This window comes from Phallusia mammillata, chromosome 4, assembly GCF_965637545.1.
Source record: "Phallusia mammillata chromosome 4, kaPhaMamm4.hap1.1, whole genome shotgun sequence".
Classification (NCBI taxonomy): domain Eukaryota; kingdom Metazoa; phylum Chordata; class Ascidiacea; order Phlebobranchia; family Ascidiidae; genus Phallusia; species Phallusia mammillata.
The window spans coordinates 15,954,204-15,972,316 of NC_137255.1; the positions used below are offsets into that span (position 1 = coordinate 15,954,204).

Here is an 18,113-nt window from a genome sequence, read left to right on the forward strand (position 1 = left end):
TAGGAAGTCGGTGCATGCCATGAACATGGCGTCACATACCAAAAGATACTAAAATGCCTGTTACTCAAAATAAATTTTATGCATCTTAAAATAAATGAATTACTGCCTGACTATGTTATGGACAATATTTAAGTTGTCTAAATTTTAAACAGAGGCTGATTGATTGGGATGAAATTTCTTGTTATATAATAGACCATAGTACATGTGCAATGACAAATGTGCTAAGCCGACCTTTTTCCACCCTAGTTTTCATGCTTTTTTCACAGGTACTTGTACAAGAATTCAGCATAAAATTGGACATGGGTTTTATATCTGCCATTTTACCTGTGTTTGGGGCCGAGGAGGTAAAAGTGACTCCAGAACAGGTAGGTTTAGACTTTAATGCTGCAGAAAAATTCCATTAAAACACTTACACTTTCACTTGAATAGGAGCTAAAATACTTTAAAGAAGACCTTTCAATTGCTACCAAATCCAACGAAACCAAAGAAGAATCTTCTGGAAGCTCTGTTGTCTTTTATGACAACCTTCATCTTTCACCAATAAAGGTTTGCATTTATTCTCCTTTTATTTGTTCAAAATTAATTTTAATTAACTTCACAATTTCAGGTCCATGTTTCATTCTCAATGCAAAATCAAACTGGTGGAGAAACACAAAGTGACGGTGCAGCGACTGAAGTGATCAAACTCCCCTTCAGTGCATTCTCTGTTGTTCTGCAGTCAGTTGGAGTTACATTGTCTGATGTTGATGACATTGTGTTCAAGTATGTGCCACTTAGTGACCGAATCAGCTATAATAGCTTCAGACCAAGCCTAAATATATTCGAATTGCAAAAAATTATCTGGCCGAAACCAAATGTTTGTAAAATATACCAATTTGACCAAGCGAATTCGGCAAACAGTTTATTTGGTACATCACTAGAACTAGTATCACTACCTTACATTCTTGTCAAAAAATTAAATACATTGTTAGGTACACAACTTACATTTTTTGTCTTACAGACTTGCCTACTATGAAAGGAAGTATCAGTTTATGAGCAGTGCTGATTTGCAGAGTGCAGTTACTGTGCATTACGCTGGCCAAGCTATCAAACAATTGTATGTTTTGGTGTTGGGCTTGGATGTTATTGGAGATCCCTATGGCCTTGTCATGGGTAAACTTTTCTAGTTTAGAACACTTTGTTGCCAAGGCAGTTGTCATTCTGTTTTGTTGTTTGTAGGCATCGCTGAGGGAGTAACAAGTTTGTTCTATGAACCATACCAAGGAATGATTCAAGGACCTGGAGAGTTCTTTGAGGGTCTTGGACTGGGTGCTCTCAGTTTGTTTGGACATACTGTTGGTAAGTAGGTGTTCCCAAATTAATCTTGAAAAAAGGGGTACACAACTATGACCACAAATATGATAACAAATTTAGGCTACCACACATTTGAATTTCAAATTATTTGTTTAGGTGGCTGTACATTAATAAAAACTTTTTTGATAAATATTTGGCTTCAGACTATTGGTAAAAAAAAGACATGTCTTTTGTACTACCAGCCAAGTTGTTGTAGACACTAGACATGATGTTTTCACTACACTTTTTACTACATGCTAGATGTTTTAACTAGCCTTTGAACACATACCATTGGCTGTTTTGAAATAAGAACCTGCTATGCAATTAGGACACAGCCTGTGCAGTAAACAGAAAAAATCAAAATCAAAGACAAGAAATTAAATGTTTGTTTTAGGTGGTGCGGCTGGTGCTGTATCAAAGGTTACTGGGGCATTGGGCAAAGGTATTGCAACAATGACAATGGACGATGATTTCCAAAAGAAGCGCCTAGAGGCTAAAAACAAACAACCTGCTGATGTTAAGGAAGGCTTAGCCAGAGGTGGAAAGGGACTTGTGATGGTGCGATATATAATTCCTTGAAAATCCTGTTCAGTTAAACCTCATCCGTGATGTATGTTGTAGGGTGTGGTCAGTGGAGTCACAGGCATTGTGACAAAACCTGTGGAAGGTGCCAAGAAAGAAGGAGCTGCTGGTTTCTTTAAAGGTGTTGGCAAAGGTTTAATTGGAGTCGTTGCCCGGCCTGTGAGTGGGGTAGTTGATCTCGCAAGCAGCACATTTGAGGGAATACAAAAGTGAGTGCAGTGTGTTTCACACTTCTCTAATTTTTTTGAGGTCTAATTAGTCTTTTTGTTTTCTGTTCACAAAGAGTGCTATGCCAAAAAGCAGTATCATCTAGCAATGAACTGGTTATTTCAATGCAATAAAAAGCAATTCATTGAAAGCCTAAAGAAAAATTGAAAAAGAAAAATTTGAAACATTTAGTGCTATGTGCATTGTTATGGTTTTCATAAACATTCTGTGTGAATCCTTTTGAAACCACAAATGCCATTTCAGAACCACATTGGGTGGTTATTTAGTCAACCCCAGTTTATTTGAACATATTCAGGGTGGCTGACATGAGTGAAGATGTGCGCAAAATTCGACCAGCCAGATGGATCGATCCAAGTACAGGAATCATACAGCCCTACTCATGGAAGCGAGCCCAAGGAGCTGGTATTTTGCAGGTGAAAAAAACAACAATATCCTTAACTCGCAGTTCTAATAGTGACTCTCTGCTATTCTTAATTAGTCACCTAATGTATGTATTGCAATGTAAAATTTTATTCAACAAGAGAGGATGTAGTATTACCTATGATTGATATTCTGGCATGAACTCTAATTGTTTTGCTTTACAAAATTTAATTGTTATAGGAAGTGGATCATGGTCGGTATGTCAAAGACAATGTTTACTACGACCATGTGCCTTTAAAGAAGGACAGAAAATCTGTACTTCTACTAACCAACAGGTAACTAGTTGTTCCAATAGCCAAATGTAGTTATGAGATTAACTACATGATAACCAAACACTTTTTTAGAATGGTAATTAATGCACACACTGGAGATATCCTTGGCCAATGGAAATCCAGTTGGAAAAATTTCTATGAAGAGATTTTAGAAGAACCTGAACTTCATGGAAATACTATCAAGTTTGCAGTCAAGGTAGGAAGCACACTAACTCACTAAACCCACATCTCGATGTTGTATTAACTTTATTTTATGCTAAAGCTTATGCACTCTATTAACCAGTTGGATTGTTATGTACTACTCTTGGCAAAAGCATCACACACATTTCTTATATTTTCTACCATATCTGTGTTTTTATCTGATTTGACGCCATCTTATTGCCAGCCACCTTTTATTTCCAATTCACAAACTTCTTTTATTCATTTTAACTCTATACAGAAACTTAAATCTAAATCATCTGTTAAACGACTCAAGGTATTTGGAACTTGTCAAACATTTGCACGCTGGACTTTGATTTTTGACTTTCCTTTCAATGGGACTGATGCTAGCAAGGCTGAAAATATTTAAGAATATTTTCTAGAGTGTTATGCTTGCACAAATATGTTTTGAACTTGCACAAAGTTTTTTTGTGTGTGGGTTCATGCATGCTCATTGTAAATTGTATTTAAACAACTACAGGACCAGCAGGCAATTTTGAGGCAAGAAAGCCAGGAAAATCTTGCCAACTTTCAACAAGCACCAAATCCATTAAATTTTGCTCGTTTTGCTCTATCATTTGGAAAAAGTGCAATTGATGCAGTTAGTCAACCCCAAAGCTCAAAAGCTACTACAACATCTAGCTCATTTGGTCGAAGGTTTTCTGCAAAAAATCTGTTTTCAAGAAGCTCTACTGTATCTGAATCATCTGTTCAGTTTACAAGAAATAAAGCTCAAGTTCAAACCCAAAAAAGTGAAGATGAAAGCCAGGTGCAATCCAAGTTCATGTTGTTGCAGTTGCGATTTAGGAAATTTTGTGCAATCATTTCACTGTAATTTGGTGCCCACAACATTGAGGAAAATGTTTGGATGTGTCATATCAGCTGTTTTTTTTTGTAATTCTTCTGTTAAAGCCACAACTGTGTAGCGTATTAATCAAGAGTTTGTTTATAATTCATAAACAACAAAATCGATTAAATTCTTGTGAGTTTGTAAATGTGTTCATTTCTAGTCACCTTTCCAACAAATTCAAGAAACTACACTGCATTATTAAATTTCAATTAGGAAAATTAGCATTAGTTGACATGATCAATGTTTTGCAAACCTAAATTTATTTTTAATATTTTATTTTTTTAATATTAGGGTTTAATTTTTTTCTTTCAAGTATTGACATTTTGCCAATGTCAATAAATTTGTTGCATGTACACAATTGTAATGGTATGATAAACATTGCAAATATTTGCAATCAGCAATTGCCATGTTTGGTGTATGGAATTGAATAGTGATTGCATGTGTTTTGAGTGATAATTTGATTGTTGTAAAATTTTGAATGTGCTGTTTTTCTAAAAATAGATAACATGGTATGTTTAACAGAACAAGACAAAAACATTTTTCGGAAAAAAAGCTGGCCATCAAACTGTGCATTTTTATGATGAGAAGTATGCACAAGTAAGTACACTTTATGTTTGGTTGATAATAAATATTTAATTGTAGGTTTCCTTTGATGTGAAGAAAGCACAAATGTCCTCTGCTGCTATTTTTATGTTGCTGGTTTCTTTCCACCCTTTGGGGAGAAAATGTTTGGAAACTTACACTTGATAGATAGACATTGAACACTGTAGTTTTGACTGAAGCTTTCCTGTAACCCTAGTACAAATACAATTCTTCACCTTTGTATACTTTTTGTTCATAATCCCTTCAGCTGAGAACTTGCATACATGTGTTTTAAGTGGTTTTATGGATCAGATGTAAATTAGTGAAATATTTGGGATGAAAAAGGGAGATGTGAAAGGATCAGCTACGGCACTGGTTTCACTATTCTAGTGTATGTTAAGTACAGAATTGATATAGCCACCTTTCTGGATTTAAAAAAAAAAAAGAAATCTGTACAACAACAAAATCTTTACATTACAATTTTTTTCAGTACATCTATACAAAGATCACTAAGAAATGGTCTCATGCAAAACTCCATCCTGGTGGAACCAGTCTGCCCACCAGTTCATCATCAAGCAGCACTGAAATTTAGTTTTGTATTATATGTGTACCTTGCTGTGCTACTAAAGTTCCTATCTGATTCATTAAGCAGTGTTACTGTCATTTGTTTTTGCTGCTGTAAGTACACCATGCGATTTATTGTGCCATGATTAGCTGAAAGATGTCAAAAACGCATCTCATTGCATTTGAATGTGTCAACATATGTTTGCATGAATCACCCTCGCTTAAAGACTGTTTGACATCCGGCATGGAATAAAAGTTATCCAAGATGGTTGAGTTTTTTTTTCATTAAAAATCACATGAACACTCGTACTTTGCTACTACTACTGATACGTGACAAGTTGACGGATTTGCTTGCAGGAGTTGAATTTCTCTGCATATGAACTGACATCTACAAAAAAATATGTCAAATTAACACAAAACAAAAAAGCCATACACTTAAGGGCTATTTAAGTTGCTAAGAGGTCAAGTTTTTGGAATTGTGTCCTCAGCAAAATTCTTGGAAATTTTCTATGAGTTACTTCAACACATTTTTAGAAATAACCTTGGCTTGTCCAGATGATTCTGAGTGCTTGGACTGGGAAAAATGCTTGTTGTAACTTTGGGAATAATTATGTCTGTAGCCAAATGCTTCATCTGTATGGGCTTCATACCTACGGCAACAATGTATTTAATCAGTTCAATCAATAAAATCATAAATCTGTAAACATACTTTGGCTTGTAAGTATGCCAGATCCCATCACATGTAGTTTTGGAAAACAGAACTGTTTTCTTAGTGTTTTTAGTTTTAATCTGAGTTGGCCTTGTTGGTGTATCTAAAAAATAGTATAAGTCGATTGTTTCTACACAAATTCTTGCTTATTTTTATTAGTTCCTTAGTATTTTATACAAAATTGTAACTTTACCTTTTGTAACGAGGTTAAAGACTACAGTTCTTCCTTCATCAAAGCCAATTGCCACCTTTTTTCCAGGCTTTAGTGTGTCCATACACGTTGGTGTGCTTTCCAGTGGGTAGGTAATAAGTGTTTTACCTGTGGGTAATTTGGCAACAACCAAGTCATATTGTGGATCTTGCTGTATACCATCAAAGTTCTGCGATAGCAGATGTTCAATGAATTTTTGTTGGAAAAAGAAATTTAAATAGGAAGATTAGATAAAAATTATTTTCAGAATGCTTACATGCAATTGCCCTGTTAACTTTGCAAATATTACCTGCATAGTTTTTATTGCAATATAAAACAGATGAAGGCCATCACTAGATATTTGTGACATGATTGGAACATGTTTTGTTTCCACATTTCGCAGTTTTCCCAACTTTACATCCAATGCCCTAAAACCCAGCTTTGGGTCCAAAATGGTCACCATTGAACCAGAATCAGAAACGCATATCTACAGTTTTATAAAAGTTTCAAGTTTTTTTCAAAAATATGCATTATATAAAATAAAAATTACATCGCGCATTATAGTTGACTTCATGTCAAGAGTGACAAGCATACTTCCAAGTGGAATACTCCACACACATACAACATTGTGAGAATCAACTGTTATGACTTCATCTTGTTGTGACAAGGCATGTAAAAGAATTATGTCTGCTCCTGGATTGGCTAGAACCTGAATAAAACCTTTGTGCAACTTATTGCACTTTTGTGGTAACTTCATTACAGACCTTTGCAAGCATTCCCATCCACAAACTAATTGCACTTAATTTTCCATCCTGTGATATACCCACCAGAAAAGTATTTTTGGATGTTACTTGCACATTTTTCAGTTTATAATCAAAAGTGCAAATTATTTGAGCCGTTTCCAAGTGCCAAACCTAAAAAGTGCTTCTTTGTTTTGACATGCTAAAATGTTTTGCAAAGCAAGCTATGTCAATAAATACCTTGGAAGCACAAGAATTGCCAGGTTGACTTTCAGCAGCCTCTTCATACATGGAAATAGCCATTTGTTGATTGGGTGTTATCAATATGTTAGATACCTTTAAACGATTTTTTGTTTCTTACTGCAAACATGGAACAAGAAGTCATAATATCAACTTACCTGAGGGCCTTTAATTTTAATTAGGTTTTCCCCAGTTGTGATATTCCACACATATTGGTATCCAGTGTTGTCAACTGTCAAAATTTTTGTGGATGATGCATAACAGTGGGTAACGGTGGAACTATGTTTTAACAAAAACTTTATGTCGCCACTTAATGTGTCCCAAACAACAGCTGTATCCGTTCCATCAGTTGTGACAGTGTTTTGGTCAACACAACAAATCGATTGTATAGACCTATGAACATACAAAAAATATCTGACACAGTTATCTGATTGTATATGACTGTAAATGGCCAATTCAAATCCAAAAGAATCAAAAAATGTTAAACGCAAACTAAAATGCTAATGACCAGCAGCTCTGAAGGAAGCAGACCAAAATCATAGAAAACAAAAATTGACAAACTTCTGTACCTTCCAGTGATAGTTAGAGTGGGAATGAAAGACATGTTTTCCAGGTTCCATACTTTAATTGATTCACAGTTTTCATATGTTACAACCCACAATGACTTTGCTTGGGATGTTGTAACTCTTGGAATGCAAATGCCAGAAATGTCAAATGAATGGCCATAAAAAATGGCAACACAAGTGGATCTAAAAACAAAATGCTAATATTCAAACACCATCTTACAAAAATTAAACATGCAAAAAAACATTTTAAACAAACAACACAGAAAATAGTCAAGCTACTGCATCTCTAAATTGATTTGTTCCTATACATACAAGTGTGTTTACAGTATTTGCCATGAAAAAATATAATTTATGTACTTTTCGATTTTCCAAATATGTAGTGCAGGGTCACCACAATACGTTAAAAATATGAATTCTTCCTGGTTGGAAAATTCTGCACAGCAAAACTCTTCCCGCTCTGATATGATTTCACAATGAACTTTCCAGTCTGTGAGACCCCAAACATCAACTTCATATGGTTTGACAACCAATAATTTCTCTCTGCTTGGTGATATGGAAGCATTTACAACAGAATTCCCATGAACAGTTGACCTTGAAAATTTAAACATTAAAATTATTATAAACACACAAGCAATGCTAAGCAGTTCATACCTAGAGTCAAGTTCCAAGGCATGGGCATATTGCTGTGTGTCAGTTTTGGGTTTCCAAATATTGACAATTCCACTACCATGAACTGTCAATAGGTAGTTGAATCTGCTTTCAAATACATGTAGAATGGAGTCACCTATGATAATAAAAACTATTTTTTTTGTACATGAAAAGAAAAACTTTTTATACCAGGAAGGGAAGTGGGCTGCAGACATGTTATATTGTCACCTGTCCTGGTGTCATACAACCAAATGCTCTGTGGCAATGACAATGCAATAAGTGTTTCCTCATTGTTAGTCATTCTACATTCATGCACCTGAAAATGTATGACATTTGTCTGAAGTGTATGTTGATAGTAACGAGAAACAGGAAACAATACCTTTTCAATACACAACACAGAACATAAAATATTGCCTGTATTTATGTTCACAAGAATGATTGTGTAGCTATAATCCCTTGCCCACACTGCAGCTAGATTAGCAATGGAACAAGCGTCAATTGACCGTGAAGGAACTTGTTTGCTTCCTAATTCAAGTACTCATTACAAAACAAATTCTCAAACCTACTTGCATCAACATTTGTACCTGTGCTAAAACAGCCTGAAAGGGACAGTTTATGATTGCAGCTACATGTTGTTTCATCCAGGATAAAAAGATTTTGATGAAATGGAAGAAAGATGATAACAAGCTAAAAAAGTGATAATTGGATAAAGTTTAAGAAAAGCTGCAAATACAGTATAACAAACATAAATAACAGTGATACCTCTAAGTTGGATGATACTTGAATCCATTCTATGTCATCCTTGAAAAGCACCTCTCGGATAACATCACCGGTGTGCATATCATAAATTTTCAAACTTGCAGCACAACAGTATATTAAGCACATAGTTGATCCCTTTTGATAAACAATAACACTTTTGGCTATTGGTTGATGTTCACTTATGGACACACGAAGTGGGGCACCGGGGGACTGAGCATGAATACCAGCTGGAATCAGAAGCATCATATTTGATTGATGCGCCACACAGTCTTTGGTGAGTTTTTCCAAACAGGGATATGAAGAAGCAAAATATGACAATCGACTGAACATTTCTCCTGAAAAGGCATGAATGGATCTATGCAGCACTGGCAGAGCCAAGCGTATTGCTCGCTCGACAACCAGAATTGCTCTGTCTTTGCTTTGTCTGTAAAATTGCTCTAACAGACAAAGTAGTTGCACAACTCCAAAGGAATGAAGGATGGTATGAAGCCATGAAAAACTTAACGGGACTATTTCTGCAATGCAATCCTGTGTTTCAGTTGTTTCACAAGTTGTTGACAGTTCCATGCAGACATACACAGACTTCAGTGGCTCTTTGGTTGGTGTGTTGGATTTTCTTTCCATAAACATTATGTGGTGATTGACAATACATTTTTTTGCATTTACCAATTCAGATTCAGAAAACATTGATAGAATTGCACTTTTAATACTGTTACTACACCAGCAATAAACTTGACATCCAGCAATGTACTTTGTGTGCAACAAATCAGACAGCTCATTTAGCAACAACACTAAACAATTATTAACAGCATTTCTTATGACATCCTTCTCATTTTCCTTTTCAAGAAATTCATTTTTCTGCAGAAAATGTAACATTTCTGTTTCAACTTGGTTTGTGCTGATGAGAAGATCATGTAAATCCTGCTCTGTGATTCCATAAATAGCAACAGAGATGAAAACAGCTGCAAAGTGGACAATATGTTTTCCATATTTCTGTTTCAACCGAAGTATCAGTTTTGTGATAACATCCGCTTCTCCTTGCCCAACGTCATTGGCTTTGACATCATCGAAAGAGTTCCAACTGCAAAATTCCATGTTAAATAGAAAATCATTTTCAATTGTTACAAAAGAATTCAATAGTTACTTTTTTGCATGTGCCAGTACAGAGGTAGCAAGTCCAGCTGTGTATTGATCCTTAATATCTGTAGGTGACAAAACACATGAAATACAGTTTTATGAAGTTAAGGTTTATTGCAAACCAACCAGTTGATGTTGCTTGCATGGCATACACATATTGTCCAGATGTTATTTGACGACCCATGTTTTTAAGTTGTGTTCGAATGAAACCAACATACTCTTTGTGATTGAGTGGTCTTGTCATTGCTGTGGAAAATCCATTTTCCCTAAAAAAACACATTTTCTATTAGCTCCAATCCTTTAAAAGGAACACACTTTTTTCCCAGTTGTATTTGTTTTTCCATTGCTAGATTTTTCTAGCCTGTGCCTTGCCACATGGAAATGCTTGGAAGACTAGCTGATTCGGTACACGCCTTTAATAGGCCTGGCATACTATGATCCATTTCCTTTACTGTGTTTTATAGTATTTTAAAGTAAACAATTTCCAAAAGAAATATTACGGTAATAATATACTGGTGACATGTACCTTGCTTTAGTATGAAACTTTTGAAATAGATTGTGGTCTGAGTTCATTGACAAGATAACTTTGACATTGTTGGGTAAATTGCATGGCAACCAGTCAGATAATGACTCAAACTTATGCAGGTCATTTAGATCATTTAACCCATCAATTAGAATCAGGATTGGATGTGATATTGAAGCTTTTTGCAACAGACCCTTCAGCCTTGTCCGAAGTTGTGGAATTTCTAAAATTAAGCCTCCTTGTTTGTATCAGTTCATAATCTACTGAATTTTAATCTGAATTTTAAAGGTTTAGATTATATCTACTACACAGTAATGGTAGAATTCAAATATATTGTTATTATTAGTGAGTTAATTATTATACCTGTGCACCAAATTCCAGGAGGTTCTATATTTCCCACAAAACACTTTTCTAAATGACCACATATGCTATCAAGAAGCAATGCAGCCCATGAACTGGCAACAGTCTTTCCAACAAACCTTATGATGGAAATCGCATTTGCTGCATTAGGAATTAAATGATGTACCTAAAAATTGGGTTTTGTTTAACTAATTTTAAAATCATTTGCAAAACAGGTACTACATCTTTAGCAATTGTGGACAATAGGTAGGTTTTTCCTGTTCCACTTTTTCCATGAAGCAGCAGAGGCAACCTGGACATTCCACAAATGTATTCAATCAGTTGGTCTCTGATATTTGGATGTATATCAACATAGTTATGAGAAATTTGTTTTGCAAGTAAACAGTGAGACATGGCTTCACCAGAAGCACATTCTTTCCTGTAAATGAACATTTTGGAAATCCAGAGGTAACTAAGTAACTTCTAGTTCTAGTTGATGTGCAACATACCTTATGGCATCAACGTTTTGTGAAGCCATTTTGGTGACAGTGGAACAAAATTGATGACAGAAATCCTCGAGGTACATTTTGTGAGTTTCTTTATGTAAACCAACTTGAGGAAGCCATTTTACTGAACATGTATAAACTCTGAGTTGGCCTTTAGTGTCAGAAACCACATGGGGAATTTCTTTCTGTAAACAAATGTTGTGAGTAAAACTTCCAAATTTCTGCCCAAAGGACAAATTCTTATGAGGCAGAACCAAAGTTATTTTAGAATCTAGAACATAGAAAGATACAATTTAATATTTGCTTGATCTAGATATGCAGTTCATTTACAGAAATAACCACAAGTTAAGGCAGTAAGTGTAAAATGTAACAAAACGTTTCAATTTTACATCTAAAATTTACTTCTCTGATTGAGTTTATTTTTTGCTGTGCATCAAGATCCAACATTTCTGTGGACACATAACTAGATGATGGAAAACTGGCATATTTAAGAGCAACATCAACATATTTATGAACCCTGGTTATGTTCATGTCACGTTCCATGTCTGTGATGGTTCTCACATAACACATGCATCGTTTAGTATCAAGTGATTGATGATGCAATAAGCCAAGTTGAAGTTCTTTATGAAAGCCTTAAATATAACATGGCCAGTTTAAAGTATCTTCACCAAACTGTAAATGACTAAAACAATCAAAGTAGGATCTCCAGGAAAAATATTTTTACATCAATGATGTGACTATTTAGTTTCTATGTTTGAAATAGTTCTTAGAAAAACACAACTAATCCTAACACTAAATATTTCATTTATTTAAGAAACTTTATTTAAATCAGTTCATGTTTAATATGCAAGGCTAGCCGAAGCTGGATCAATAAAGTAAATTAAGTACTTTGGTTCTCACTTGAAATTAAAAACTTTTCCACTTGTAATGTTGTGAGAAGGTTTTTGGAGAGAGCAGATTCTGCTACTTGTCGAAATAAAGCATGTAACTGAAATAAGGCACTTTTTAGACCATTCTTTGTTGACAATGACTGCAAACAGAACATATATTAGTTTCACTTGTCTGACAGTAAAATTGGCCAAAAAGTTAATATGTACATCAATGAATATAAACAACAATAGATAAAGTTAATACATATTGTATGTTTCTGTAAAATGATTCCTTTCACCTTATGTTGTTTCAGGACATATTCTGCAGGAATGGAGTTTTCATTGCGTTCATAATATTTTTCAAGTAAATTGCATTTCGGTAATTTTTCAGTGTATGCTAATCTCAGAAGGATTTCAAAAACATTTGCTGGTATACACTTTGGAGCAGATAATGACCAATATTTTTGGCCAACAAGAGCCTGTAAAAGTAATACTAATTTAAGTCAAGTTTATTTATTTGCCTTGTCATTTGTTCAGACATATTCATGTTGAATAAAGATAAAAGATACCAATGCATAAGTCCTTCAGTACGTAAAAGCAAATACTTTTCTTGACAGAATTAAAATCCTGCTGGATTTGACTTACTGGTGCTATCTTTAGATGGTTTAGACATAGCTATAAAAGAATATTGATTAATACAGTTTAAATGACTGATTTATTGACCTTAATTGTCTTGTGGCATAAAAATCTTTTTAAATATTTACATCAACACATTAGGGACTTGGCACTTAAAGCATGTTTATAGGATTTATCTGTCGAAACACTTACTGATTAAATGAATAAATCATGAACTCACCACAAAGCAGACAGACAAGGAAGTTTTATGGCAAAAGGCAATTTCCTTGAGTCTGTCTTCATGAGATAATGAAAATATTCCATAGGATTCATACCCATCAATAATCTGTTGGTGATTATGTATTAGTCCCACATCTAAGCAAAGACATTTAGTTTAGACCTATTTGGTATATATACCTTAAATTCTATATCCCAGGTTTCTTCAAATGTTTGACGCAATTTCGCTGCAACAGCACCCCTTAGCTCTTTTCTTTCAAGATATGAGTCTAAACATCAAAAATAGTTGTTTAAAATGAAAATACAAACCAAGCTGAACCTAAAATACAGAACAAATCGCTATTTTTCACCTTCAGGATTGCAGCAAAGAAATATTTTCACCAAAGAAAGTTTAGGAGCACCGAGTTCCTGTAGTTTTCCCTGATGTAATGGTGATAAACAAACCCCACTTGACAAACTTTTTTTTCGATGTGGAGCTGCTAGCGATGCTGCAGGGGTTAATCATAAAAAAATATGGTAAACTGTTCAAACAATTTCAGAGCACACGTTTTGATTTTGGCAGGTGTCATATAAATTACGAAATGTTTATTGCGCGATAGTTAGAGAAATTGCACCAAATCATGTTACTTGCACTCTGGTATGATGCACATAGTGCGTTCTTCAACTGGGGTATTCCCCTGTTTTGAATTACAAAAGTTACACAACGAATATTTTTTATTGTGAACACTTTCTGACAAAAAATATCAGATAAAATCTAAATTGCCATATTAAATCTTGTTTGAATTTAATGATTAAAGAAAAGAACACATATCGGTGTGTCGATATATTTGTGATATAATATCGGCTTGGGATACAACACACTTTTGCATCCAAGTGACTGTGATTGCATGGATGTTTCATTTTGCCACCATCACAGTATCACTACTCGATCTCAGTCGTCATTTGCGGGTACACAATCTATACAATTGTGCAGTTACGTCATCATCACCTCGTCCACTATATATTTCACATGCGATGTAGCGATAAATACTATTTAACTCTAACTTTCATACTTGCTCGAACGTAATAAACTTGTAATCTATGGTTTTACCGCCGCCCCCTTTGTCGGGGGACTATAAGCTCAGAAGAGCATTAGCTCTGACAGCGAAGGACTCTAGAGTTTAAAATATCTTTAATGAAAAATACTTAGTAATAAGTGTGAGGTCAACATAAAAAAACCTACAAGCAGTGGTGAGATTCAGTCGGTTCGCACCGGTTCTATATAGAACCGTCTCACGAAATTTTATGAGATCAGCGAACCGATTAGCGTTACTGGTTACTGTCAATCGACTTTTTGTAACAGAACCGGCTGAAAAATAAGACTTTTGTGATATAACCAGCTGACAAAAAAATTGAATCCCACCACTGCCTACAAGACTAACCTGATGAATAGGTCAAATCATTTGGTAACCTTCCAAGTGAAGACTTCGATAATCTTCGACTTAAATCAGACGTTGAAGAATACATACTTCATTCGATAAAAAAAAAACAAGGCCACCAGCGATTTAAACCTAAAATACCTCCATGCCTAAAGCAAATTAACGTTTCGATATCGACTACAGTTACAGTGCTATTTGAATTCCGGTGCAACGCAATTTGAAGGCAATTATGTGTTTGTTATTCGGCCGACACGGGGCATCTATTCATGACCGGTGTGTTGGAACCGCCCTCGCCCAAAGCACATCATTCAAGTCTGCTTACACGTATTTCACTTTCATAGACACGAAACCACTTGAAAAGAACCTAAGTCGCAATTTAATTTTCGCCTGACTAACTGCAAAACGGTCTATGTAAAAAAAAATAAACTACCGGTTATATAACAACTGATGATTTTGGTCTATAGTCGCGTCCCTATTTTTTCTTAAAAATCCAATCGGAAATGAACTTCTGTGCTGGGATAAGTAACAAGCTATTGAAAGTTTTAGTGGTTTTCCAACTGGAAGGGTTCATAAAATATTCATGTGCGTTTTTGTGCTGCTCAAGTGCGTGGTGTTCCGCGCTATCATAATAAAGCTACTATTTCTATTCTAAGGCCAGCTTTACAATCTTTAGAATGTCACGCTATTATATGAGGTCAAACGCCTCTCTGAAACGCGCAGTTTTTGCAAAACATGTGCATGTTTGCGATAGTGACAAAAGGAAAACATATACATAGGCCTACTTGACAATAATCTAATTGTAAAATCTAATACTAATTGAACGATTATAAAGATCGAAGTGATTCATATAAAACAGCACATTTAATATAGCGGCCGTTTTTAAACCAATTTGGCTACATTAGAAGTTTCAAAGTTAAAAATAATAATTACTGATTCGTGGTGGACAAAATTAAAGACAGGATACCAGGCTTTTTACGCGCCATGTGTGCATTCCAGAGTAAACGCGGAAATTGGGATTCCAATCACTGCCTGTGGGCCAATTGCGCAGTCTGTTGGTTGCGAAACAATTGGGACTTTTAGTTACCTTGGTCAGTATTAGTAGAATGTAACGTAACTGCCATAGTTAAAAAAAATCTGAGGTAGGGCATTGTGTTGTTGAAATGGCAAAAGTTGTCAAAGTTATGTTTGCTTGTTTACAGATGAACAAACAAACCACAAGATTATATTTAACAATACGTTTTAATTATGTCCATTAAAGCTGCTTTTCGTCTATCAACACATGAGAAACCATTAAAGGGTAAGTTCATAGTGCTCAGGTGAGTCGTCGGCCATTAAAACCGCTTTTTTGGCAGCTGACTTTGCAGGCGCTGCAATTCGAAAACACGAAGTTTCAAATGAGGAAAGAAACGAAAACAATCAGCCTAGTCCAGGGCGTTCACCAACGCTGATCTGGCAGGTAAGAAATGTGGGTTTTGTAAATACATCGAATACCAGAACATAACTCGAACGTTTGATAACATATGGCTTTAAAAATGTTTTCGAAATTAGAAAATTATACATTTAAATATCTATAGAACCTAACTCCTGAACTTCGAGTCGAGGCTCTGCGCAGAGCTCATTTGGTGCAACTTTTGAAGCAAGTTAACCCAGATTTGCAACTTTGTCGCAAGAGCACATCCGAGGCAGCGGTCCAGGTGAAATCAACATCTGAAAAAGGTCGGACGATATGTTTGTAATTTAATTTCATTTATTTTTGAAACTTTTAGGTAATTGTTTCACTAACTTCTGCGCTAAACTTCCCAACATAAGCTTTAGTGACGGACTTGTATTTTGTAATTTGTTAGGCATACAAGTACCAGACATACGGTTCGAGTTTGCCGCTGCGAGAAAACCCAAACCTAGAGGTGCAATATTTTTGCAACATTTGTCATTTAAAATATCATTGCTGTTTTGCGTAATTTACTTATTCGCAGCATTATATAGTTGTTACTTTGCTAGTTTCGCAACCACGACCCGAAATTAATACGAGCGTTCGATCTGGTCTTCTTGGCCCTGGTGTGCGAATTCAGCCAAAGACGAAATATAATGCCACGAAAAGCAACAGTAATTCCATTTATTGTGGTGTGCGTCAACCCCCACCCTTTCCTGGAGGACAGGTACCAAGAAAATGATGTTGCGTAAAAAAAAATGCTGCTCTGTACTACTGCTTTCGGTTTCAGTTTTTCCAACAGCGACAACCGTGGATCAATCCCAGTCCGCGGTCGTTTCTTCGCGCCGACGCGCCACCACACATTCCCAGAAATACAACCATTCGGCGCCCGTTAAGTGGTGGGTTTCAGGGTCTTTTGTATCTTTTCATGTAGCACCAATGTGAAAAATCAAAGTTGGCGTTTGATGTAAGGAGACCCACTGCTTAACCAACTTTATTACATTATATCTGTGTTTACCGCTTTTGTTTTGATGTAAAGTGATTGGGCCGGGTGCTCTTGTGTTGCCACGTTAGGCTACTAACTTTTTTGCAGCACAAGTTGAAAATCAAAAAAGAAACCAGGTCCAGTCTAATGATTCCACAAATGAAAAGGTAATGAGAGACGAAAAGGGTAAATACCGATTTGACTGATATTTACATCCTGTTACACAGCGGAATGACGAAGGTCGAGGCAACAGCAGTCCGGCGGAAAACCCAAGTGATCCGGGCGGAGGCAAAGATGAACAAAAGGAAAACACATCAAAGGTAGGCTATAACACAAACTAGTGATGAGAACCCTGATTGAAAATACTGCTTTACCTATTTTATTAATAAAGATGTCTAAATCCGGTGCGACCTCAAGTGGCGACGATGACTCTGTGGTGGTTGTGCTTGATGAACCGAAACGCGAACGGGACCTGGAACGAAAGTATGGACAGTTTTTCTGTCGCCGCTGTTTGCGCGGATGGTCAAGCAGAAACTTGTGGTGTGTTCGTGCGACTTGCAAGGTAGGAAATAATAAAATTGTGAACGCGCACTGTGCTTTGTTATTTACTGTCTTGTATCTAACAGCACTGTATAACAGAAACCTCGACACAGTGTTAGACTATGTGAAGAAACCTAATGTTACCTTGTTGTCATGGTCGTTTGAATAGGTTTACATCAAGCAAACGTGCAACACCTGCAACAAGGTGGTTCGTCCCTATTTGGTTTGCAATCTTCCAAGCAACACGCCACTCTACCGGGACAAGGCAGGACATCGCCCAACATGCGTTAATGCTTAACAGTCGCATATCCACAACGGAGTTTCCCTTGACTACATCCGCTGCCGGTTCCTTTTTGTTTCTATCTTCGTTGCCAGATTCATGCATTCATTTTTCACATTGTTTTGGTTGTTAAAGACTTGCCATAACTCATATTGGATCCCGGAGTTCATTCAATCGGCATCGAAATATGATCTTGCTTTTACTGTTAATCACGTCATGCAAAACAAACGAAAAAATACACAGGAAACCTATACAAGCGATTGTGGTGTTTAAGTCGAATTTTTGCTTCTAAAAGTTTCAATTCCCAAATTCTTTGTACTAAAACTAAAGGGTCGATATCCAATACCTATAGCTG

General features: G+C 35.9%; 3 protein-coding genes across 8 annotated transcripts; 2 read left to right on the forward strand and 1 right to left on the reverse strand.

The window, feature by feature from the left end:
• Window positions 1-269: 269 nt before the first annotated feature.
• LOC145222364 (intermembrane lipid transfer protein VPS13C-like) lies at window positions 270-5,296 on the forward strand. Its single transcript, XM_080088469.1, has 13 exons — window positions 270-365; window positions 430-546; window positions 608-762; window positions 1,001-1,152; window positions 1,219-1,338; window positions 1,727-1,890; window positions 1,954-2,123; window positions 2,438-2,555; window positions 2,743-2,837; window positions 2,907-3,030; window positions 3,514-3,801; window positions 4,405-4,479; window positions 4,955-5,296. Exons 1-13 carry the CDS (start codon window positions 300-302, stop codon window positions 5,054-5,056), a joined length of 1,746 nt encoding a protein of 581 aa, XP_079944595.1. The 5' UTR covers window positions 270-299; the 3' UTR covers window positions 5,057-5,296.
• LOC145222363 (NACHT and WD repeat domain-containing protein 2-like) lies at window positions 5,144-14,779 on the reverse strand. 5 transcript variants are annotated; one of them, XM_080088466.1, is made up of 29 exons: window positions 14,528-14,779; window positions 13,457-13,594; window positions 13,287-13,375; window positions 13,111-13,215; window positions 12,554-12,733; window positions 12,286-12,373; window positions 11,788-12,017; window positions 11,389-11,570; window positions 11,123-11,318; window positions 10,904-11,066; window positions 10,544-10,763; window positions 10,144-10,283; window positions 10,025-10,082; window positions 8,884-9,961; window positions 8,706-8,808; window positions 8,501-8,646; window positions 8,311-8,437; window positions 8,125-8,257; window positions 7,831-8,064; window positions 7,477-7,656; window positions 7,066-7,300; window positions 6,908-7,003; window positions 6,692-6,841; window positions 6,478-6,636; window positions 6,238-6,414; window positions 5,931-6,117; window positions 5,738-5,840; window positions 5,570-5,678; window positions 5,144-5,416 (listed from the first exon to the last, which is right to left on the reverse strand). In XM_080088466.1, exons 1-29 carry the CDS (start codon window positions 14,610-14,612, stop codon window positions 5,321-5,323), a joined length of 5,187 nt encoding a protein of 1,728 aa, XP_079944592.1. In that variant the 5' UTR covers window positions 14,613-14,779; the 3' UTR covers window positions 5,144-5,320. The 5 variants fall into 5 exon arrangements, with proteins under 5 accessions (XP_079944592.1, XP_079944593.1, XP_079944591.1 ...); XM_080088467.1 differs by having other exon boundaries at window positions 8,501-8,592; window positions 12,286-12,415; XM_080088465.1 differs by having other exon boundaries at window positions 8,350-8,437; window positions 12,286-12,415.
• An 860-nt stretch (window positions 14,780-15,639) lies between these two features.
• Window positions 15,640-18,014, forward strand: LOC145224675 (uncharacterized). Of its 2 annotated transcripts, none has more exons than XM_080091224.1 (11): window positions 15,640-15,663; window positions 15,724-15,821; window positions 15,877-15,980; window positions 16,099-16,240; window positions 16,369-16,428; window positions 16,523-16,680; window positions 16,744-16,852; window positions 17,047-17,105; window positions 17,166-17,258; window positions 17,330-17,500; window positions 17,648-18,014. In XM_080091224.1, exons 2-11 carry the CDS (start codon window positions 15,770-15,772, stop codon window positions 17,774-17,776), a joined length of 1,077 nt encoding a protein of 358 aa, XP_079947350.1. In that variant the 5' UTR covers window positions 15,640-15,663; window positions 15,724-15,769; the 3' UTR covers window positions 17,777-18,014. The 2 variants fall into 2 exon arrangements, with proteins under 2 accessions (XP_079947350.1, XP_079947349.1); XM_080091223.1 differs by having other exon boundaries at window positions 15,644-15,663; window positions 16,508-16,680.
• The last annotated feature ends 99 nt before the right edge of the window (window positions 18,015-18,113 follow it).

Coding starts and splice junctions, on each gene's coding strand:
- LOC145222364 (XM_080088469.1), top strand. CDS start 300: ATGGGTTTTATATCTGCCATTTTACCTGTGTTTGGGGCCGAGGAGGTA. Junction 1,153..1,218: donor TCCCTATGGCCTTGTCATGG/GTAAACTTTTCT, acceptor TGTTGTTTGTAG/GCATCGCTGAGGGAGTAACA. Junction 2,556..2,742: donor AAGGAGCTGGTATTTTGCAG/GTGAAAAAAACA, acceptor TAATTGTTATAG/GAAGTGGATCATGGTCGGTA.
- LOC145222363 (XM_080088463.1), bottom strand. CDS start 14,612: ATGTATTCTTCAACGTCTGATTTAAGTCGAAGATTATCGAAGTCTTCA. Junction 13,376..13,456: donor TCTTTGCTGCAATCCTGAAG/GTGAAAAATAGC, acceptor TTTGATGTTTAG/ACTCATATCTTGAAAGAAAA. Junction 6,415..6,477: donor AGTCAACTATAATGCGCGAT/GTAATTTTTATT, acceptor ATAAAACTGTAG/ATATGCGTTTCTGATTCTGG.
- LOC145224675 (XM_080091223.1), top strand. CDS start 15,770: ATGTCCATTAAAGCTGCTTTTCGTCTATCAACACATGAGAAACCATTA. Junction 17,106..17,165: donor ATGATTCCACAAATGAAAAG/GTAATGAGAGAC, acceptor CCTGTTACACAG/CGGAATGACGAAGGTCGAGG. Junction 17,501..17,647: donor GTGTTCGTGCGACTTGCAAG/GTAGGAAATAAT, acceptor TCGTTTGAATAG/GTTTACATCAAGCAAACGTG.